The sequence below is a fragment of the Vidua chalybeata genome, chromosome 8, assembly GCF_026979565.1.
Source record: "Vidua chalybeata isolate OUT-0048 chromosome 8, bVidCha1 merged haplotype, whole genome shotgun sequence".
Classification (NCBI taxonomy): Eukaryota; Metazoa; Chordata; class Aves; order Passeriformes; family Viduidae; genus Vidua; species Vidua chalybeata.
Genome location: NC_071537.1, coordinates 4520312 through 4543289, shown reverse-complemented (window position 1 = coordinate 4543289; position 22978 = coordinate 4520312). Strand labels below are relative to the sequence as shown.

At 37.9% G+C, this 22978-nt stretch overlaps 1 protein-coding gene across 5 annotated transcripts in view; it reads left to right on the top strand.

Moving 5' to 3' along the window:
- Window positions 1-20534, top strand: part of PLEKHA1 (pleckstrin homology domain containing A1) — a 31805-nt gene extending 11271 nt beyond the window's left edge. For 2 of the 5 annotated variants that reach the window (XM_053948749.1, XM_053948750.1), the window contains exons 2-12: window positions 2946-3106; window positions 4459-4515; window positions 5263-5308; window positions 6711-6808; window positions 9176-9307; window positions 10143-10286; window positions 11189-11257; window positions 13358-13422; window positions 14223-14286; window positions 14634-14723; window positions 17991-20534. In XM_053948749.1, the coding sequence (XP_053804724.1) occupies window positions 2966-3106; window positions 4459-4515; window positions 5263-5308; window positions 6711-6808; window positions 9176-9307; window positions 10143-10286; window positions 11189-11257; window positions 13358-13422; window positions 14223-14286; window positions 14634-14723; window positions 17991-18320 (1236 nt within the window). In that variant the 5' untranslated portion in view covers window positions 2946-2965 and the 3' untranslated portion in view covers window positions 18321-20534. Of the gene's footprint in view, window positions 1-2945; window positions 3107-4458; window positions 4516-5262; window positions 5309-6710; window positions 6809-9175; window positions 9308-10142; window positions 10287-11188; window positions 11258-13357; window positions 13423-14222; window positions 14287-14633; window positions 14724-15823; window positions 15895-17990 lie in introns of all 5 variants that reach the window. The other 3 variants (XM_053948752.1, XM_053948751.1, XM_053948754.1) reach the window with 3 other exon arrangements.
- The last annotated feature ends 2444 nt before the right edge of the window (window positions 20535-22978 follow it).

Genomic DNA, 22978 nt, shown 5'->3' with positions numbered 1-22978 from the left:
CATCTATGCAAGACATGACCTGTGTTCTGAAGACATTTTTAAGTTGAAGTTCTGATGAATTCTTTGGTTAGTGGTCTTCCAGCCAGATTTCCTATGCTGAGGAATTAGAGTTCTGCAATTCCTTGTATGAGTCATGGCAATTCCATCAATGCTTTTTGGCTCTGTCTAGAGTTGTCAGGAAGGGGATCACGGTGGTGGCTTTGTCGTGTGTTCAGTCCCTTTAGTAACTGGAAGAAAGGCACAAATTGATTTTTTTTTAATGTGCATTGCAAATTGTGGTTTATTAATGAAGGTTGAATAGAATTGCTATTAATTTACAGGGGAATCTTGCCAAGGTGTAATGGGTGGAAGCAGGCTTTTAAAAATGGAAAACAGTTATATGATACTGTGTTAGTTTTCAATTTATTATAAAGTTAAGAGGGTTTTTTTTGTCTCTTATTCTTTAAGACCATCAGTCTTGTAGAGGTCTGTAATCCCATGAGGAATTTTAAACTAATTTGAAGAAAACAGCAATTATACAATTTACATTTTTACATTAGTGCTACTTTATGCTGTATATTCATTAGAGCATAGAGTAGGTGCAAACAGTATCGTTTTGAAGGCTAGAAATTAGCTAGTAGTACTTTGAAATAGAGAATCTTTATTAATTTAGGTTTGGAAGTTTTTTTCTTCTGTGAGAATTGGTTTACTGATAAATAAGAAAAAGCTTCTGAGTTTTGTCTTTTGCCCTGGAAAAAATAATTCAAGTATTGGAGTAGTTCAGCTTTAGCTAATTGTATGTTCATAATGAGGCATTATGAGCATTCTCCTTTCATTTTCCTTGAAAGGTTTTCTGAAACATAGATTCTCTTATGGGGGGAAAGTGCTTTGAAAATTCAGTTGGTTTTATTCAAGGATTCTTAATCAATCCAGATCTTGTTTCAAAAACAAGTTTTCCTTGTTTCGTTTTCTTCACATCTGCAGAGAACACAGCTTTAAGTCTGCTCAGACAGGAAACCAGCCACCAATATTTGCTTTTTTTTAGGCACAGGGCTTTTCTGGGCTTCATAAACTGTTGATATGCAGCCTAAAGGGTGTTCTGGAAATGCTGGATGATTTTGTTGAGGGACCACCTGGCACAAATTAGGACAATACTGATAAATGGCAATTTTTATATTCATTTAAATGCAAACAAGGTGTGATGCCAAGATCTGCCAGATTAGAGGTGTAATTTAGAGAACAGCTACCCTTGAGTTTGCCCTCAGATGTGTTTATAGGGAGATGTTGCTTCAGTGTGAAGTGATCCCAAGAGCCTCAATTGAATTACTGATGAATGTTTGTTAAAATAATGATATTGTCCTGAGTGCTCAAGTGTTTATTTTTGTGGTCCTTATAAATATAGCTTGGTTACAGAGCTTGACTTAGATCTGTGATATTTAAACTGTGAGGAACACACCAAGAAAATTTAGATTACCTTAGTAAATTTTCTTCCTTTATTGAAGAATAAACCTTTGCATATTTAAACCATTGTTGCTGGTGATAGACTTTTTAAAAACTGTTTTTCAAAGTGATGGAGTCAAAAATTTGCTTGTGTTCTAATTAGTCATAAAATGACAGCTGTAAATACAATTACACATTTACATGTTTGTATATTGATCTCCCCCCCCCCCAAAAAAAAAACAAAAGTGGATATCTGAGTCCCTAAAATAAACACTGATTCTCTCCCCAAAACAACACTTGAAAAACTGTCTCATGTTTTGGTGTGGTATATCAGTATCTAATTACAAATAATTATCAGATGTGTGTCTCATTGTATGTGTATGTAAATGTATTTAAATTGAGTAACCTTAAAAAAGAATTAAAGATAAAGAATTTAAAGAAATGGTAAAATGAAACTCCATATTACACAGTTAAAGCTGGAAAAGTCAGAAAATTATGAAAAATGTGAAGTGCTTCAACCTTCTATGTCTTACATTAGTATTTTTGGATCTGTACTATTTCTGAACTTTGTAACAAAATGTGAAGACTGAATCATTTCTTTCCTGCCCTGGGAAAGATTGGCATCAAGCTGATTTTTTATCATTTTTAGATGAGTATGCAAATTTATCTTTGGTCTTGCAAGGCTGGCTCTTAAAGTAAAATGATTGTCCCATAAAATAAAAGGAAGCAAAACTTGTGATGCAAAAGGCAGATCCATAAAAGGTGAATGGTAAAATGGTAATAGGTGGGCACAATGCAGCTTTTGATTTAATTTTTTAAAGCAAAACAAACTAAAAAAGAAAAAAAAAAGACCCCAACTTTCCCCCCCAGAACAAAAGCCAAAATAAAAGCCTGGTGCACTCAGACCTCAGTACCATGAGTAGAGGGTGTTGACATCTCTGCTGGTGCACATACAGCTCCATTTTTCCTATTTAATGTATAAGAATGAAAAAGTGTCTTCTTAGACACAGCAAGACATGAAGAGCTTTTTGTAGGAGAGAAGAAAAATGAGAACAATGTTTCTAGAAGCTTTTTTATTGCATTTGCATAAGCTAGATGTGAAAAATTGCATTGGGCAGTGGAGCTCCTGACAAAGATTCTTTCTTGGCCATGAGAGGCAATGTCAAAGGAGGAAGTGTAACCCCTCTGCTGTCTCAATTTTGTGCACGTTGTGAAGGAGAACCTTTATTTTTCAGTGATCTTGTCAAAGTCTTGATGCTCATCTGCTGCTTACCACTTAACTTTACACTTAGGCTGTGTAACTTTACACTTAGGCTGTTGGATCTGCTAAATACATGCTGCAAAGTATGAAAGTCCTGTCTAAAAAATTCAGTGGTGGTGGTGTGGAGAGCAGCTACGCTTCGCTTACCCTTCCGTAGAAACTTCTTGAAGCTACTGATTGAAACTGCTTAAAATGTCATGCACAGAGCAGTCTTAAAATTAGCAACAAGGAACTTTGCTTACCTCCTGTGCTTTTTGTTGTGCAGGGTGATGTCCAGGGTCAGAAATGCCTTATGTGGATCGCCAGAATCGCATCTGTGGTTTCTTGGACATTGAGGAAAATGAGAATAGTGGGAAATTCCTGCGGCGGTACTTCATCCTGGACACACAGGAGGACAGCCTGGTGTGGTACATGGATAACCCACAGGTGAGCTCTTCCTGGCAGGAGTTTCCTGGTTTGCCTTCATTTTGGATTTTCTAACGAATTGGCAAAAGAAAAATGGGGTTTATTTTTATGGACCTGGAAGCTGGGGCAAAAATCGTTGTGTAAATGAAATAATTGTAAATCAGTTTAATATGAGCCAAATCACACACCCTGGTGTTTAACTCACCTTTAACCTTACATGGCAGTGTGTGGTTTTCCTTGCATTACACATTGCTTTCCCTGAACAGAATCAGTCATTGCCAAGCAATTTTTAATGAACCCTGCAATTGCAGTCCATGGATGGTGTATGAGTGAGGACAGCTTGTATCCATTGGGATGGGGAGCAGCCTTTAGATAAAAGCTGCTTTTACAATGTGCCTGCCATCCCTGTGTTTCCTAGCAGAGGGTAGAACAGATAATTGCTCAAAGTTTGGGCACAGAGGCAGTGAGAGCATAGGATCCAGGTCAGCTGACAGCTGCCTGCCAGAAGAATATCCATCTACCCTTCAGAGTTAAAAAGCATGAGCCTGCTGTTCAAAGGAACCAGCAAAAACAAAATGTAAATGAAGTGCAGCTTGATGGATGTGACTTGTGACTGAAGCATTTAGCAGCTCTCACTGAGGAGAAAAAGAATTTCTGCAAGTAACACAGACTTCAAACCTTTGGTCTCGCCGAGTGAAAAGAAGCAATTCAGGGCATGTGGACAAAATCTTGAAGTGCTGTAGAAATTGTAATTCCTTAGAAGTTTTAAGACTTAATGATATTTGCAGTGCACACCCAGGCCTAGGTTAGGCCTTTTATTTTACACGCACAAATGAAAGGGTTTCTTGCAAGAGGCAAATTGAAACTACTTGATTTTTTTCCACCACTGCAGTTTGAAGAACTACAGAGTTCTTGTAACTATGTGAAGGCCTTTCTAAATCCCTGAGGTGATTGGAAAATATGTGAGATGGCCTTTGAAGTATCTGACATAATAGATGAATGTCACTTCTTGTCCCTTCCTCCTGCCCTGGTCAAAGTACATGAGACTCCAACATCTGTTAAGGAAAAAGTATTCTTTCCGGATTTCCTGGATGCAGACCCACAAGAATCCTTTTTCCTCTAGTAAAATACATAAACCTCTGAAACAATTACTATTTGTATTGTTTCTAGCAGTCTTTCTGTTTTTAGTTAACAGATGTGTGTATAATAAACAAGTAGTTTAGATCCTGTTTCAAGCCTACATTGTGCATTGTCTATAAAAATATGTAGGATTTTCTTTTTGTTTGTAGAATTACTTGCTTTTTATGCATAAACACTGACTGTGGCATGAGAATAAACTAGTTTCAGTTTGTAACATATGTGATTTGTTTCAGAATCTTCCCTCTGGATCTCCACCTGTTGGGTGCATTAAACTTACCTATATTTCAAAGGTGAGATAATTAATATGTGAGACACTCATTAAATTCTTGGTGGTAACTACCAAGGGCCTCAACTTCAGACACATTTAAATGCCACTTACTCCTTTTGCTTCTGTGATACTCCTGAATTAGAGAAGTGTTACAACACTTCAATAGGTTCAGGTTAGAATAAGAACAGATTAATTACTGTGTTGTCTAAGTTTGTTTAGTGATTTCAAACAGCAGCTCTTTGTGCTCATAAAATTGACATTTCAGTTCTTTATGAGTATTTGAATTCCCATTAGTCTTGGAGAAAAGACAGGCCATTTGCAAAGGGGAAGATGTCTTTGGGTGTGATACCATGCAAGTAATAACGACTTTTAATAGACAGGACAGAAAAATTTCTAAAAAATATTAGTTCTTTACACTGTGTACACAGTCAGTTCTAAATATGTCTGAAAGGGAACTGTGAACTAAGAAAGTTTCTGTGGTTAAATTTGTAGCAGATACTGCATTAACAAATAAATGGAGAAAAATACTTGACCTTTTCTTGTCTTTCTGTTAATTTCTCATTCTTCCTTTGCATTTTTGTTGTCAATACTGCATCTTCTCACCTCCTTTGTTTGTCTTTAATTTTTGTTTGTTTTTAATTCTCTTTATCATTATGCCTAACCACCTTGCTGTACTGCTAATCTTTGAATTTACCCCCTTGAAAGTGAATAAAACTTGTGGTATCTGATGTGTATTTTGTGACATTTATAATCTTAATTTCCCTTCTAGGTTAGCGATGCAACTAAGCTGAGGCCAAAGGCAGAGTTCTGTTTTGGTAAGTTTGGCATGTGCTGTGTGCATCAAGTGCCTTCTTCAGACATTTGGAACAAGGATAATGCTCTGCAGTTCTCGTACCAGCTGCAGCTGGTAGTGTTTAAAAAATACCTTGTATTCACTTTCTTCTTTAGTATGATGGAAAGGTTGGCTTCCTCATAAGGTGTTTTTGTGTTTTTTCATATTGCAGCTTAATGAGGGGTAGGTGAGAGCTGTTTTTTCAGATGTCTGAAATTTTTGAGGCATTAATAAGTAATGACAGTTGTTTTCAGAAATGTGGCCTGCCTGTCAGCTGGGAAGACAAGAAATTTAACTATTGAAATCTGTTTTACTGATGAAAAAGTTGATTTAATTGATCTAAAAATACTGTCAGCCAATGCTCTTAAGTCAAACTTCAGCTTCCGTTGCTGCACAAAAAAAAAATCTTGGGGTGCCTTCTAGGTTTGAATTTGTTTAAAATTTACTGAAGCTTTAGATAATCCTAAAACTCCTCCAGGTTTTAGGGAAGTACCTGGTGTGTCAGTTCAGTGCCATCTACAGATTCCTCTGCACATCTGTGCAGGGCTTTGTCTTCGGCACTTGTAAAGTTTCTCCTGTCAGTGGGCTAGCTGTAAAACACCTTAATGATCCAAGATGCTGGCTTAAATATCTCTAATTTATTAGAGAGTTTTCATACTTTGTAGAGGAAAAATATAAATTTATTGTCTTTATATTCAGATGGTTTTAATCACAGTAAAACCTATTTCAAGAATTAGCCATGATTTTTTTGCAGTTACACTGAAGCGTGTTTGTCCTTTTTGAATAAAGGATGCCAGGGGTTGTGAGGTAGAGATATAAACTCATTAAAATATGTTTCTCTGCCAAGTCACTAAAGTAAAATAAAATTTGTGTTGTAGCTGTCTTAAAGTTGTTTGGTCCTGTGCATCGTATACTTAGTAATTAATACTGATTTTCCCAGCAATTAAAAAAAAATTTAAATAAATAAATCAGTGACCATAGTCATGTTCATAATGTCACAAAGGATAACAGATTCTGGGCAGAGGATTAAAAGGAGGAATTGTAGAAGTCCCCAGGTATAAAACTTGTTGCTTGGGGAAATTGAGGAAGAGGAAATGGAACTGTAGAATATTGTGATAAAATTCAGGACTTCATTTCTAGGTCAGAAAAATAATTTTTCAAAGTTTGTACCATGCCATTTAAGAGGAGAGCTTAAATAATTATTTTTTGAGAATAAAGCAATCAAGTGGATTTATGTGTCTGAAGATGACTTTCTGAAAGGAAACACAGCAGAGTACTTGAATACTTTAAATGGAATTTTCATCTGAAATCAAATCTCTTCATAATGATATTAAGTTTGCTCTTAAATTTCAGTGTTGTTAACTTTTCAAAATGGTTTTTAACAGTTATGAATGCAGGGATGAGAAAATACTTTCTACAAGCCAATGATCAGCAGGACCTAGTTGAATGGGTAAATGTTCTGAACAAAGCTACCAAAATCACAGTAAGTGGTTGAGTTGATATTTAGCAGTGCTTTCAAATGGTGACTGTCTCAAGGTGCTTAAATGTAACCTTTGCCTCCAGTTTCTATCACTACAAACACGTCTTGGCTTGACTTTGCAGTACTTGGAGAAACTATAGGGGACCCCCCCCCAAATTTGAGTTTAACTTTCTTTTTGGAAATTGGACAAAAGATAATTCTTTTAATTGCAGCTTAGGATTTTTCCTAATAATTTAAAATTAACTGTGCATACTTAATTTTATTTGAAATATCCAGAAGACACTAGCAAGCAATGAAAATACACATACTTTTACCTCCTGTCAAAAGTTCTTAAAGTATCACTAAAATATTGATCAAGCTCCAAAGGCTTTCTCCTGATTTTGCATGACATCCATGTAAAGAAACAGTGATGGTTCTTCTGGTAAATGTTAAATTACTTTTCTGGGTTGTACCAGGACAAGTTGTTATCTCATGATAGAAACCCCCACGTGTTATCTCAGTCTTTTCAGGAGGCAGAAGTTATGGTTTTGTTTTCTCCAGTTTTGGGGAAGTGATGACAGTGAACACTTCTGAGAGCACACCCCAACAAAGAAGGGGTTCTGAGCATGGGTGCACAGTTTTGTGTTTATTGTCAGTGACTTTCTCATTTTTGGGCTATCTAAGGATGTTTACCTGAGTTCTTTGCATTGTTTTACTGTAGCCCATTCTTTGGAGTTACAAAAATGCTACTGCTAATAATAAATTTTAAAAAACCAGGAGCACAAATCCTTCTCACTTGTGTTTTTTCATAAGGAGGGTGCACCACAAGCAGGCTGGAGCTGTTCCCAGTTGAAGAAATTAAATGAATAAATAAATGTATCAATTTAGAGTGAATGCTGTTTATCATCTGTTTATCTTGCATTTTAAATGGCTGGTGAAATCATTAGTATTTTGTCTTTGAAGGAACAAGCCTCTGAACTGTTCATCTCTTCACAGCTCCAGTACAGCATTAAGTACGGCCAATTATTGAATCAAATCATTAAGATCACTCAATTATTAATTTGAATATGAGCATTACTTGCTGCAGATTGCAATCCTCCAAGATTCATTGCATGTTTTAGTCCTCTTGAGTGCTGATAATGTCAGAATGACTGTGAACCTCTGCAGCCTAGCACACTGTGTACCCGTTCTGAGTGCTGTTTGAAAATGCCTTTGTGTGAGGAGGCGGTTGTGGGCTTGGTCTGCAGCATTTCAGTAGGAGTTTGTGACAGCTGAAGCATTTGCCCACAAAGCTGTAGCTACAAGCCCCTGCTCTTGATAGGCTGAGGCTCATGAGTGGCTTGTCCTTCAGTGCTGGACTTGGCTGGGGATGGAGTCCCTGGCCGAGGAGTGGCCAGCAGGGCACTGTCCTGGGCTGACATCTGCTCTCAGCACTGTCTGTACTTATCTGCAGGCTGCATTTTGTAAAATAAGCACTCCTGGGCACAGGAACTTGAACCACAGACTATAAAGTAGCTTTGGTTTCTTGTCTAGATCAGTTCAGTTCCAAGTTTTGAATGTGTCACAATTTGTGTGTCTTTCTTTCTGAAGGAGTTTGGATGTCTTCTGTAAATACCCAGTAGGTTGCTGGGTGGGGTATTTGGGTGTGAGACTTGACCTCTTCTTGTTGAAGTCACTTCAGATTTGCTATATTAATATTAAAGGTGAAGGAGATTAGAAATAAAAAATGTCTTGTAGTCAGTGCATTTCTTAGGTTAAAGAAATTTACTGAGAAAACTGAGTAAACTTTTTAGATCAAAACTCTTATAGGGAAATCAAATTCCTGTGGAGTTTTGATGGCCTTAGTTCCACGTTTGAGAGAAGTATCTAATAGTTACTGATAGGTAGGTAGGCAGGGTCATTTTGAACAGAATTTAGCAATATATGTATGATTAATGGGGGCAGGGACACAATGTTCATGCCAAGTACATGTGAGGACAAATGTCACACTGGTCAGACACCCTGTGTGACCAAAGTCCCTCTGTTTATGGCCTTGCTGGGCTGGCTCTGCAGGCACTGGGGCGTCTCCACTTTCTTACTAAAACTGAAAGCAGCTGAAAAATAAAGAACCAGTTCTATAAATCAGCAGTGCTTCGTGAAAATTAAGTGAAGCACTTCATGGCAAAGCTTGCAACTGATTTCATCCACTGAAATGTCTTTATGGGCACCACTTTCCTCTTTAGCACTAAATCAGTCATTACAACAAATTTTTGTGTAAGCCATTTTTAGCCTTCTACAGTTAGTGACCATTTGTTAAATCCTGCTGAAAATGCCTCAAAATTCTTGAGTAATGCTCAGGGCTTTTTTTTTTTTTTCATGAAACTGATGTCAATTCTCACATTCCAACTGCAGGTACCAAAGCAGTCTGATCCTCTCTGCCAAATGGATAATGCAAATCGTCAAGCTGAAAGCCCAGGGGGAAAGAAGCAAGTCTCTTACAGGACAGAAATTGTTGGTGGTGTTCCCATCATTACACCCACCCAGGTAATACCCTCCAAACGAGTGGGTTATTATTTAACACACAAAACTGTACTTGTATATGCATCTTTTATTCATACTGAGTGGGGGTTCTGAGGATTTTATTCCCTTTATACAAGATTTTAAAGAACTGCTTGAGTACTGATTTTTTTTTTTTTTGCTCACACATACTTGTTAATATAATAATTATATTTTTGTCTGTGTGAAATTAATTGTTGGTGTTGACAGTGATGAAGTTTTGCCCCTTTAACAGAAAAAAGGGGAAAAAAGTTGTAAGGAAAAGTGGGAAGAAAAGTTTGAGAGGCTGGACAAGCTTATGGAAGTAGAATCTGTGCAGTGCTAAATATAGAACTGGATCTGTTGCTGAAAGTTTCCTGAGCTGAAAATAATTACAGATTAGATGAATATCATGTAAATGACATGTATACTCCCAAAATGCTTTAAAAATTTGGTGAATTCTGATGCCTTGTAGTCCTAGAAATAACTTCTTGTTTGCTGTAGCCACCTCTAGTGTTTTGCCTATGTTACAAGTTTGCACTAAATACATGCATGAGTTCAAATCTGTACCTTTTTTTTTAACTGAGTGTTTGTCAATATTATTTGAAAGTACTCAGCACATTCTTGGTTTAGTTTCTAAGAGCAGCTTACAACGACTCAGCCCTTGGGGAATCTCAGCTGTCTCTGGAAATCAGTTAAAATATTTTGTTATTTCAAATTGGAAATGAGATTTCTGAACATGGGATGATAAAATTATTTCCTATTGTAATTACTATAGCTATTCCTTGACCTTTAGAAAAATAAAAACTTGAGAGTAGTCTGAACTCTCCTGTGTTTTTTCTAGAAAGAAGAAGTCAGTGAGGGCAGTGAAGGGGCTGACAGGAATTATTTGAAACGGTCACAAAGTCACCTTCCTTATTTTGCTGCTAAGCATCCCCCAGATAATGCCATTATCAAAGCTGGTTACTGTGTCAAACAAGGAGCAGTGGTAAGTATTATTAAAAACAGAAGAAAATTGACAGTGATTTTATTACTACTGACAAGAATAATTATTAACTAAAGATAAAATTTATCCTCCAGTAGCACTTAATTTTTATCTGTGTTACTTCTTTTCATGATGTTCTTTAGGGTTGTGTTGTTGAAGATACTTTAGAGATGCAAAGTGTGTGCCCAGACTTCCATGTTAGTGCATGCAGCTGGGAATTGTCCTGTTCTACATTCTGTAGAGATCCTTATTTTGCTTACTAAAACCATCTAGATTGGGACAGAAGTTCAGTGCTTGCTTTTTAAATCAGTCAAATGTTTAGAAAAAGCTGATTTTTCAGTTCAGAGGAAGAACTGTACATCTTATCAGACTGATTAACACAAGTGGAGCTATTCATGTGATGCCTTGCTAGAAGAAGGAACAGATAGTTTAGATTAAGCAAGATACACATCTTTGAGTTCTCAGACTCTTTTTATCTTGGATTATGAAGCTTCTTTTTGTGACATCCCTTTTTTAGTTAAAAATAAACTAGAAACCTGTGATGTATTGTCTTCCAGTTTTTCCTACAGAATTGTTCTGCTGCTGAGTTTCTACAGTTTGAAAAAATCTTAGAAAATAGTGGCTTAAAGAATTTTTAATTTTTTCAGCTTTCAAAAACATTAATTGTGCAAAGTATGCATAATTATCTTGGGGACACTAAAGATGCATAATTTGTAATTATAATAAACTGCAATGAAGACATTACTCAAAATTAATAGTTATGAATAAAAAGTAATTACAAAGTATTATATACTATAAATAAAAACTAGAATGGTAAGTATAATTCAATATATTCATAATTCATGACATGCAAGTATCTTTTATTTTATATATAAAATATATAAATATTTTTTTCCCCTTAACAGATGAAGAACTGGAAGAGAAGATACTTTCAATTAGATGAAAACACAATAGGATATTTCAAGTCTGAACTGGTAAGTTTCCAATTCTGTGTTATTTTCCAGTGACAGTTGCAAGGAATATGCTTGTGTTTGAGAAATGTGCTTTGCTGCTCCTGCTGTTCTTGAGTCAATACTATAGTAAGTTTTCATGATTGGGAAGAACAAAAAAATTAATGGGGCAACTGTTCAATCTGCTTGGCAACCTGCCTGTAGGGCACTGAAGAACAGTAATAAAATTTACTCTACAGTCACCCTGATTCTTGTATTAGTACAGTCTTGTATTTGTCATTTTACACTCTCATATAATTAATTGTGTTGTTGAAATAGCTGATCACTGTGGGAAAGACAAAACTGTAATCTTGCAATTCTTCATTTAAGGTTAGAATTATGCTTTATCATCCAGATGATGGGATCTTCTCCCACACAATTGTTTCACCAGGGCAGCCAAGATGGACAAAAAACTCTTGATTTTCTGTTCAACAGCAACATTTGCAGAGTTTCTTTTATTTTCATGACCTTTCTTCTTCCCTTGTCACTCTAAGTTTTTGGCTGATTTTGACCAGATGTTAAGTGCCTTCAGGCTTCATTTAAAATTAAATGGCTGATTCTGAAGGTAGTAAAGTGTGGGATTCCTTTCTTGGGAAAACAGACTAAATGTAAGAAAATCTGTACCTAAGGAATGAAACTTGAGTTGTAGAGTGTTAAGGAGAATTGAGTTTACAGGCCAAACATAAGATGTAAAATGTCAAGAACCCAAATTTCAGGCTGTTTCTGAAGTTAACTTTGATTTCATTTCTAATGAGGGTGTCTGCAACAGTAGCAGGGGTTTGATCTTGCATCATTATCTTTGTTAAGCTGTCAGCAGAACAATTCTGACTCATTGCCTAGAAGAAACCCTCTATTTTTTATTTAAAAAACAAACCTGAGTTCAGATTGCTCACAAACAAGTTCTAACCCAGTGAAGAATTGTACTGTGGGAGAGTGTAATAGAAGGATGGTAGAAATCCTCTCACTTTTAGTGTTTCATCGTGTTCCTTGAGCCTGTGCCAGTCCACAGGAGCATAGTGGAATACAGGCAATATGAGACTCAGAAAGTGATCATTTCTGAGCTGGGCTTTTCCCTCCAAGAGGTGTCTGTACTCCAGAGATTATCTTCACAGTTGATTTTTTTCACAGTTTTACTTTGAAAGTGCATTTTAATAGATGATTGAATCTAAGAACAGCAGAGAAGAGATACAAGGAGCACAATAACTGAAAACATTGGGTTTTAAACTTTCTACATTTGATCTGCTAAAAAGCAAAATGATCTAATGAAAACTGCTCTTGGATGATTATATTTGGGTGACATTTGCTGCTTGCTCAGCATAAATCTCTTAAGTATCTGTTACAGAAATGGTAGGGGAAGTCATTCCAGAGCTGAAAGCTTTTGTTTTATCTGGAAGTTGTAGCCAACTGAAGCAATCCATTGTGACTGGGCTTAAAACACAGTAGGAAGTAAAATAAGTTGTTGTTTGTTTGTAGTTTACTGCAACAACCACTGGAAAAGAATAGTAAGGTCATGGGAAAAGTGAAAGTGTTTCTGTTTGAATGTTCTCACTTTTTTCCTGTGGTGTGAAACTTTAACACTTATTTTTGTTATGGTCACAGAATTTCTGAATGCTTTGAGAGTACTTGTTCTTTTACAGGTGTTAAGGACTGGTTTCTTTGTAATTGTATTTAGTATAGGATACAGTTAATCTTACTTAAAGCCATGTCATGCAGTCCAATTAACATAGCATCTTCTATGGTAGCATTTCATAGCAGATTAATGTAATTAAAATTTGAATGAAATGAGCTGCTTGAGGTCAGGGTCAGTTGTCTGATCTGGTTAGGGGAAGAGGACAGCATGGTTGTCTTCATTATAGTATGGAATTAATGTTTTGGGAGGTTTTGCTTCTTGGTTTGTCCTCCTCTTCATTGCAAGAGCCATGGTTGGTTTAATACTTACAAAAGCAAATGAAATTTTCATTGGCACCACTTTTTCATAGTGACTGCCTTGAAAGCCTCATTTATGTAAGACTGCTGCTGTCCTGGCCTCTGGCTTTCTGTTCTAGTTGTTAGACCCACTGCACTAAATCATGTTTCTTTTTTCAGGAAAAGGAACCTCTCAGGGTTATACCACTTAAGGAGGTCCATAAAGTTCAGGAATGCAAACAGAGGTGAGGAGGGAAGCACTGATGTCATTACATGGGATGGAATTCCCTGCTTGGTCATGGCCAGGCTGCTCCTTGGAGAACTGTTCAGTAACTTCACTTGATGTGTGCATGTGGGGTGTTCTTTCCTTATGGGACAGCACATTGTTTTGTGCATTAAATGGGTTTTGAGGGTTCTGTATTAATGTGAGTTTCAAACTTGCAAATTTGGACAAGGGCAGAACAAGGGGATATCATGGAACCAAGAGTTAGAGATGTGTGGGTGCTGTCTGATCTGAGACAGCAATTTCAGGAGTCTCTATTCTGCTTACATAATCTCTAAACCTTTAGAGGACATTAACTCATGTTAGATGGATGAATCTGGCTGAGAACACTCTTCACCCTGCTGTTTCCCTCCTACCAAATGGCAATATACTAAAGAATAATTGCTTTTGTAGCACTTGAAAGATACTGATTTTTTTATTTTTTCTTTAGCAGACTACTTAGAGAAATTTGACTAGAATGATAAATATTTTTAAACTTCACATAGGATTTAGAATGTTCCAATTAAAATGTATGATAAATATTTTTAGACTTAATGTTATATGATTTTAAATGTTCCAATTAAAAATACATGTAGTAGCACATGTGCCACTGGTAAACTAAAGAGTCTTAGGGCTAAAATTAGTAAAAAACCAATAAGAGTGATAAAGAAATGCAAAAGTCAGACAGCAAATGCTCTGATTCTCTGCCAGTTCTTCAGTCTTGTTAAAATACAGTGGGAAAGTTGTACTTGCTTTTGAAGTATTTTTGTATTTCATTTGCAGTGATATAATGATGAGAGACAATCTCTTTGAAATTGTAACAACTTCTCGAACCTTTTATGTGCAGGTAATTTATTTTTTTAAACTTCGGGCAAACCCAAGAGACTGCCAGAGTTAAATACACTTTAGAAGTGAAATAGCAGCACTTCTTCACTTCATGACCATGCCATGATTTCCAGGGGGAACGTGATCTTCAGGACATTTTATTTATTGCTTTATATAGCTGTATACATTTTAAGTAACTTCAGAGTAAGAAATGTCTGGGTTAAGAAATAAAGTCCGCCTGTAAGAAATCAGGTCCCCGTGTGTTTCAGTAGCACACCGAGCAGCAGGGTTAGGTTGTGCTGCTGCAGGTGGTGGGGCAGTGGGCAGGCTGAGGGCTGCTGTTGACCATGGTGTTGTTGTTGGCTGCAGGCAGACAGCCCCGAGGACATGCACAGCTGGATAAAGGCCATTTCTGGGGCCATCGTAGCGCAGCGGGGACCGGGCAGATCAGCGGCTTCCGTACGTCACCCTGCACCTCGCTCACAGGGGATGCCATTAGCTCCTGTTCACTCGTGCCATTCAGTCCTGGTTCTTCCTTTTGCCTTTCCTCTCTCCTGTCCTGTAGTAACGTGGCCTCTTTGCATGAACTTTCAAACATCAAATACTTTGTGTTTTTAATGGAGCACTTTTTTAGTCCTACCTGTGACTTTCTGTGCATTGTTTGTCTCGAACACGTAGATAATGCAGTGCTAACCTGGAGAAGTCCAGTATGATCTGTCACTATTACTAGTTTGGGAATTAAAGTAAAACTTTCAAATTCCTGTGAGGTGTTTCTGCTAATTGCTGTGTTTTGCAATCAAATGACAATATCCTAATTTCTTTGTAACAACTCTCACTGCTAAATTGTCATTTCTCTATTGCTGATAGTTTATTGTATATACAGATACAGGTGAAAATTTAAACTAAGAGATCTGTGCTCACATGAATTAGTTCTTGCTGTTGGAAATGCAGTGAGAACAGCATCTTGCAGTACAGAACTGGGGCACTGTGACAAGTGTTAATATTTCTGAAGCCACGTGGATGCCAGCATTTCACACCTACTAGCATTTAAACTGTATTAGTTGTATAGCACAAAGGTCATTAACTTGTGGAAAGTAGTGGAGTTACTCTGGTGTCACAGTGTCTCCAATTATGCCCAGATGTAGCACCAGGAATACTTCACAGTTCAGGTATTGCATGCTGTGTTTTTCTTTTTCTGTCTCTGGGATGTTTTTTACCCCCATAATCTGAAATCTAACTATTCAAACCTGGCTTTTGACTACAAATTTGCATTGATACCATGTTTCTGGTAATTCAGACTAAGCTCTCAACCAATTTTTTGGTAGCTGCTTCATGCTTTTAAATAAAACTTCCTGATATAAATTTTCTCTTTGTGGGGGCAGTGAAAACACGCAGGTAACTTTTCTTTCTGTATGCTTTTTTTCCTGTGGTTTTTTTCTTTTTCGTGTGGGGCTAACTGAGCAATGTAGCTATGACTGTCTGCATCACTTCTTGTTCCCTCTGTTGTCCTCTCTCCCAAGTCCAGGTGACTCTAATCTTAGCTTTGCACTGTGTTCCAGATGCGGCAGGCCAGAAGGCTGTCGAATCCTTGTATACAGAGGTATACATCAAGAACTGGTGAATGCAGCACGTATGTGGGCTCTCATGGAAACTTGCCTTCTTAACAGAGGGCTAGGGCTAGACACTAATTTGCACTATAAAACAAACTAAAAAATAATGCTACCTGTTGTCATTACCATTACTGAAAACTAACTCATCAATAATATCGTTCACTCACAGGTTTGCACTGTTTTTTCTTGCTTTCAAAATGATTGGAAATGAAAAACACCAAAACTACTGCTTATACATCAAAGCACAGTAAATATTTAAACATAAGTGATGTCACTTTAATAGGAAAGTACTAAAGCTAATTTGCATGAGAGTTCATATTTCCATTTTACTTTACATTTGTTTTGAAACTGCGCAGAAGCGAGATTAAATGGAAGCTGCCCACAAACTAATACAGATGAGTGCACACAGAACATGCACGTTGTAACTCCAGGATTTGGAAGGGTCTGTAGTAGCCTGATCTGCATGGCTTATGAGACCTCTGCCTGAAATGATTACTTCAAACATAGAAGCATTATATCATAATGCATAATCAATACCCTGTTCAAAGCAGGGCACCTAAGGAGTAGTGCAGCAGCACAGTCTCTTAACTGTGAAATTACAGCCAGTGTGGGTAGTAAAATCTGAGTATCCTTCAGGGCAGCATAGCAAAAAAATTCAGAGCTCTTGTCCTAATATCCCTTTTGTCCTATTTGGTGAAGTAAAATTATTAAAAAATAAGAAGAACAGTAGCTAAATCAGTGAATCATAAATTCTTCTAAAGCAAACTTTTTTCCTTAAGTGGAGTATCAAGTCAGATATGAAATAAGGCAGTAAAAATGATGTGAAATACTTTAGTGAAGTTGAACACCAAACACAAGTCCAAAAAAAAAGTTGCACAGGTTCATCCAATAACATTAAGCTCATTTATAAAAAGAAATATGGTAGTACTTGGCAGAATCCATTTTGATTAAATTTATTAATTCATATGTCATGAGAATGTCAAAACATTCTAAAATAAACTTGAAAAACTACAGTGGAAAAAATAAGTATTTAATTTAGGATGTATATTTGCATCTTGGACACACATCTGTGATGGGTTTGGGGTTGTTTTTTCTTTTGCTAACAAATGTGCTTGAGAAATGCCTTGATTTGTGTGTGCACATGGGCTGGCAGATTCCTTTAGTTCCTGGACTAACAATGGTGATGGCAGAACTGGCAGCAGCTGCAGCTCCTAATGCACACACAGTTCACTGCAACATTACACAGCATTTGGATCAGAGCATTTCAAACCCTGCTCTGCTCAGGGATTTGAGACATCCTGACAGAACTGATGGATGCAGTGCAGAGCCCAAGGAACATCTTGTTCCTCTTCAGGAGGTTAGGCTATCCCAGGACATCCAAGTGGCATTCCATGCCTGTTCTTCAGACAACTAAATCATTCCTGGGTAGTCTGGGGACTTGTTTTTGTCAGTAAGTAAATGGTGGAAGATATTTTGGTAGCTATGTAAAGGTCAGCAGGATAATGGTAATAAACGTAAAACAATAACTTGCATGGAAGGAGTAGTTTAAGTATCAGTTTCTTTTCTAGGTCATTAACTTTGGGAATTTTTATATAGTCTTGATAGCCTAAAATTTTTGTTTGGTCCTTAGGAGAAATTGGGAAGATTTGGTGCTCCAAAAACAGGGAACAGTAAAATGTACATTATTTCAGGATCCAGGATATGAGTGCTTGATTTATATGAATAGGTCTGAATACATTTTTCTTTTGGAAAGATGTGACTTTCAATGGCCTTTAAAGTGTGCATCTTCAAGGGGTTATTTAACATCTCAGTGAAATGAGGAGCCTCAATTTGCTGGATTAAAGTCTACAGAGCTGCTATGCTTGATTTAAGAATTTAATTTCATTAAATGCAGCAGCTGATGTTGCTGTCACATCCTGCTGTGAGCTCACACTCAGTAAAGCAGTGCCTCAGAAAGCACCTGCCTCCTGCTGCTGTGGCTGATGCTTCGCTTTGTGTATTTTCTGTCTCGATTTTTTTTTTTTGTTTTTTTTTTTTTGTGAGTCTGAAATCTGAAAGTGCATCTTTCCAATGTGCCGTCAGCCACTTCATCTGACACATTCCCTTCTTTTTCCAGGAGCATCCCGAGTCTTCTCCCGAACCCGGCCGTGCTGTCCGTCCTGCCGTCCCAGCCGCAGCCAGCTCACATTCCACAGCCCCTCACAGCAGCCCTCTGGTCCCAGCCCCTCACCCCAAACCCCCTGCCTTGGAGAAGCGAGGATTTCACGAGTCTTTTACCAAGGCCAAGCCAAGGAGCTACAAGATCCAGGCTGTCGCTCCAAGAGAATCAACTTCCAAAGTGACTGAACGGGGCCCCTGGGAACCCCGGAGCAAAAATGGCACTCAGGAACAGGATCCTGGCCTCGTGGATCTGGATGATGCAAGCCTTCCAGTTAGTGATGTGTAGGGATGGAAGCGTTTGGAGAATGATCCATTTGTTCGGTCCTTTAATTTCCTTGCTCGGACTTTGAACCAAAGAAAATTCCAGGAAATGAGAACAAAAAAATACAAACCGGAGCACTGCTGTTATATATATGTGTGTGTGTGTTCCTGTGCACACATGGGTATATATAATGTGTTTGTGTGTTGCCTTTCAGCTGAGGGTCAGAGATGGACCTTAGGCATTTTCTCAAAGCCTGATAGTAAATTGCTTACTAGGGAGGGGCCAAACTTCACAGTTTAGGAAAAAAAAAGAAGCCCAAAATGCATTAAAAAAAAAAAAAAAAGTACTTCTGCAAGTAAGCAAGGTACCAGCAACTTCTAATTCCTAATCTGGCAGGTTTACTAAATTTGCAACTAATGCTCTATTTTGGAGAACTTGTTGCCAACAAATGTGATTATTTAATTTCATCTTAAACTACAGTAAGATTTTAGGCATATATGAGAATTTTTTCTCTCCGTAACTTTCAGATACCAGGAAATGCACAAAGTGTTTCTTCTGTTCTTTAAGATCAACAGTGTCAACTGATTTGTTATCAGAACAAGAATTCTGAACTCCCTTGGAATTCTAGCTATGGTGCTGTAAAATTTCCACTAAAATAATATTTTGAATAGTCAGCCTATTTTTGATGCACTCCTAAAGGTGGGTTATAGCCTTTTGCACATTTGGATTTCCATGGACTGCATGTATTGGTGTTTTGGAGGGGGGAGAAGAGAATTTGGACTTTGGAATTTGGACACTTTAGATCTTTTTAACTAAGTAGGGTTTATGTTGTGTTACATTAGGCTTTGCAGCAATTATGTTTTTTTAAATGTTTAAATGTATTGTTTGGTTACTGTTTTGAGAATGATTTCCTTCCCAGTGCTTTGTGAGCAGTTCTTGTTTCTGTATTGATCAGTGGAAGAGCTCCTTTAGTTGTGTTGTTATTGGTACTGAACTGTTCCTAGTCCTGCAATCGTGGCCTATAACTTTTGGTGCACTAAGAATCTGAAGTGCCTGTGTTTTCTCTCACTTTGTTGAAACACTTTTGGGTTAGTGATGTACACAGACCATTCTGGGTTTGAGCGTTGGCTTGGAGTTGCTCTGGATAGCATAGTTTGAAACAGCTCTTTAAAACAAGATTTATGCCAGGGGTACCAGTGTTCTGGTGTTGCACCCACTGCTGTGCAATATGTGTTCTTAAAAAGTGAGTATTTGTTGTTTGTGTACATTGTGTTATGGGGCATCGGTGATGCCAGCGAGGAGAACCTTTACATTTCAAATGTTGGATTAGGTGGTGTGTACTTTTCATCATTTTTGGAAAAAAACCATTTGCTTTAATCCCAACCCCACAAGTATCTCATGCTGCTGCTTACTGTGATCCCAATTGTCCAGCTTTGTGAGACTTCCTTTGTCTGCTGGAACCCAAGATACATATCAGGCAAGTCCATCTTCTCTCCAGCTTCCAAACTGACTTCTTGAGAGATATGGATGGCTTTACCACAGCAATTTGTTGATCCCAGGACAGAATAATTGGTGTCATACAAGAATGGAATATAATGAATTTCAAAACCTTAAAAATTATATCAGCACCTTCTTTTGGTTTTGGTTTGGTGTTTTTTGTTTTTTTTTTTTATCCATAAGCTAACTAACCATTGTCTTAAGGCAGTGGTGTCTGTAAATTACTGGTTTTGTTTGACCTTAGATATATGTGAAAACTAGCACAAAATTGGAAATTACTGTAAATGTCTGTACTAGTATTGTAGGTTTTAATTTCTATAAAAATAAACCATTAGCTCTTTAAAAGCTTATTTTTTCACAAGTACATTCTGTGTGGAAGACACTTTTGCATTGTAATATTTTTACTGTAGTCTAACATCTGAAATCACTTGCTCTGGTACAGCTTTCACACTGCATGGTCATTTTATTGTATTTTGGTATTGGCAATTTTACACATTGGGTGGAGGTAAAGCAGCTCCATTATGGGACTTAGAAAAAGAGGGAAAAAGAGAAAAACGAAAAAAGAAATGAACTGCTGTTGTAGTTCAGTAGCATAGGGAAATATTTGTGGTTGGTCACTGTCAGGGTCTCCTATTTATCAGTACTTTTATAAATCTATGAAAATTGTTAAATTATTTTAGAAACAGTGCTGTAAATATGTCACATTTAAATTGTCAATAAATCAGTTTGGGTAACTTAAAATCTGGTTGAGTTTCTTTGCACCATGACAAGTATTTGGTCAGAGCAATATATTCTTTTTCAGCTTGTAAGAGATCAGATTCTCCTTTATTCAGGCATAGCATCTCCAATTCTTCAAATCTAATCAGGCTGTGTAGCCTAAGAATGAAATTGGACAGACTGAGCTGATTTTCTTGTGCTAATCTCAGTTTCTTCTGTGGAAGTTTTACATGTTATGCAAGGGATATTGATAAAAAAACATTGTAGCATGGATTTTTCTGTCTTTATACTGATGGATCAGCAGGGTTCTCTCAGAAATGGTTTCCTGAAATCCAGACTGGCCACAATTACCCAGATTCCACTGCCCCCACCTGGCTGTGCACTCTGCCCCTTCACTGAAGAGGAAATCGAATTATTCTGTATGGCCACAGATTTAAACTCCCTGTGTTAAAATAAAATATTTACAGAAAATGGAACTGCTGGCTGCAGTGCACATTCCTGGGGGCAGCTGCTGAGGGGTGTTGTGTTAGGATATAGTTTAATAAAGTGGAATATTCCTTCACCTCGTGGAATATCAGGATGTCAGCACCACCTAGGGGTCACTCTCCAGCTTTAAAAATCAGTCAAGTCTAGTACTAATTTGCTTTTAAAGTGTATTTCATACTTAAAAACTGATCTGGAGACTCCAGTTGTTAAGTCACTGGACTGTTCCAGGTTGGTGTTTTTGTTTTTTTTTTTTTTTTTTTTTTTTTGTTTGTTTTGTTTTTTTTTTTTTTTTTTGTTTTTGTTGTTGTTGTTGGTTTTATTTTTGCTCTTTTTTTAGGCTAATTTTTTTTAGGTTTTACAGTAAGTGTTATAATGGATGGAGAAATTACAGAGTGCACCTATTATGGACACTCTGAAGGTTTGCAACAGAACTACTACTGTTGTTTTAACAATTCCCTTTTAAATAGAGGTGAGAGGAAAGAAATGAAAGAAGGGGAAATACTGGATAGGGAATTTCAGCCAAAAAGCTGAAACTAAAGCAGTGAAGCCCTCTGTGCCATGTGTAGTTTTACCTTTTAACAGTTTATTTAATTTCTTCATAGTCATCTGAACTTTGTAGAGCAGCCTACAAATTATTTGGTGTTCCAAGCCAGTGAGCTCACTGCAGCCCTTCTGAGGTGAAGTAAAAATACTGAAGGCAGCTCTCTGGAGAACTGAAACCTGAATCCTGCCCTGGGACTTGTGTCTGCCTGGATTTTTCACTTGAGATTTTCGGTGCAACCTCTGAGGAAAAGAAACTGGCACTCATTGGTGAAGGCACTACTAATGGCCTGGTAGTTGCTGAGCGCTGCCCTTCAGTGTGTCGCTTTTGACACTGTAATTAGGGATTTGCATTTCAAACGAGTGGAATTTTGCATATCGGGGATGCACAGTGAACGCATCTTGCAAGAATTTAAAGCACTCTGTGTTCTGACGGCAGCCGGGCACACCCGAGTCACCTCTGCTCTCAAGGGATAGTGATAAAAAAACATCCCGGGGGAGGAAAACGTAACACGGATTTTTCTGCCTTTACGCTGATGGATCAGAAGGGTTCTCTCAGAAATGCTTTCCCGAAACGCAGACTGGCCCCAATTACCCAGATTCCAGTGCCCCCACCTGGCTGTGCCCTCTGTCCCTTCAGAGGGGTGGAAGTTGGCGGGGCAGTGGGTTTGTTCTCTGTAAATGACAAAGTTTCGGGGTTGTTTCGCAGCCTGCAGCGTCCTACGTGCGCTCCTGCTGGTAGCTCTGCCCTCCGACAGGAAGGAAATGCCACCTGACCACAAAGACACCCTCGGTGCACATTAGCAATTGTTTCTCGGGGCAGGTCGCTTGGCTTCGTGTCAGGCTTTACAAAAGGCACCCTGATGGTTCGTTTAGTTTGTAAATTATGCCAGCAGTTAATGCTTGTCAAGCACCGGGGCTAGATTATATCAGGAAAAGAACGTGGAGTTTTAAATTCCCTGGTTTGAAGCCATTCTCTTTCAAAGCAGTGGCATTTTTCTTCTGTATGTAGCAATGAGTCTAGTTTTTTATAAAGGCTTGTTTTTTTCTTCAAGTTTTTGTAAGATTTCTCTTGTTATCTTAAAGTGGAGAAGTCCTGGGTTTCTCGGAGGTGGGAGTAGGGATGTTACACTTTTCCCCCCCGAAGCCATTAAGGCATGAAGCAAAATTATTATAATGATGAAGCAAACAGCATAAAGTTGGAAAAGCTTTCTGCAAAGTCCAAGATGTTGGAGTTTACTCATACTATCAGCATTCCACCTTTCCCAAAGCTCCTTCACCCTCTTTTCTGGCCGGGACCCCTCTTGACTCAGACTTTACCCTTTTTTCTCTGGCCGAGTGCGCCCTTTTTTCATCCTTTACTTGCGTCCCCCCTTTCCGTGTGTGCCCAGCTGCTCCGAGGGTGACATTGCGGGCAGGGCGGGCTGGCACAGCATCCCTGG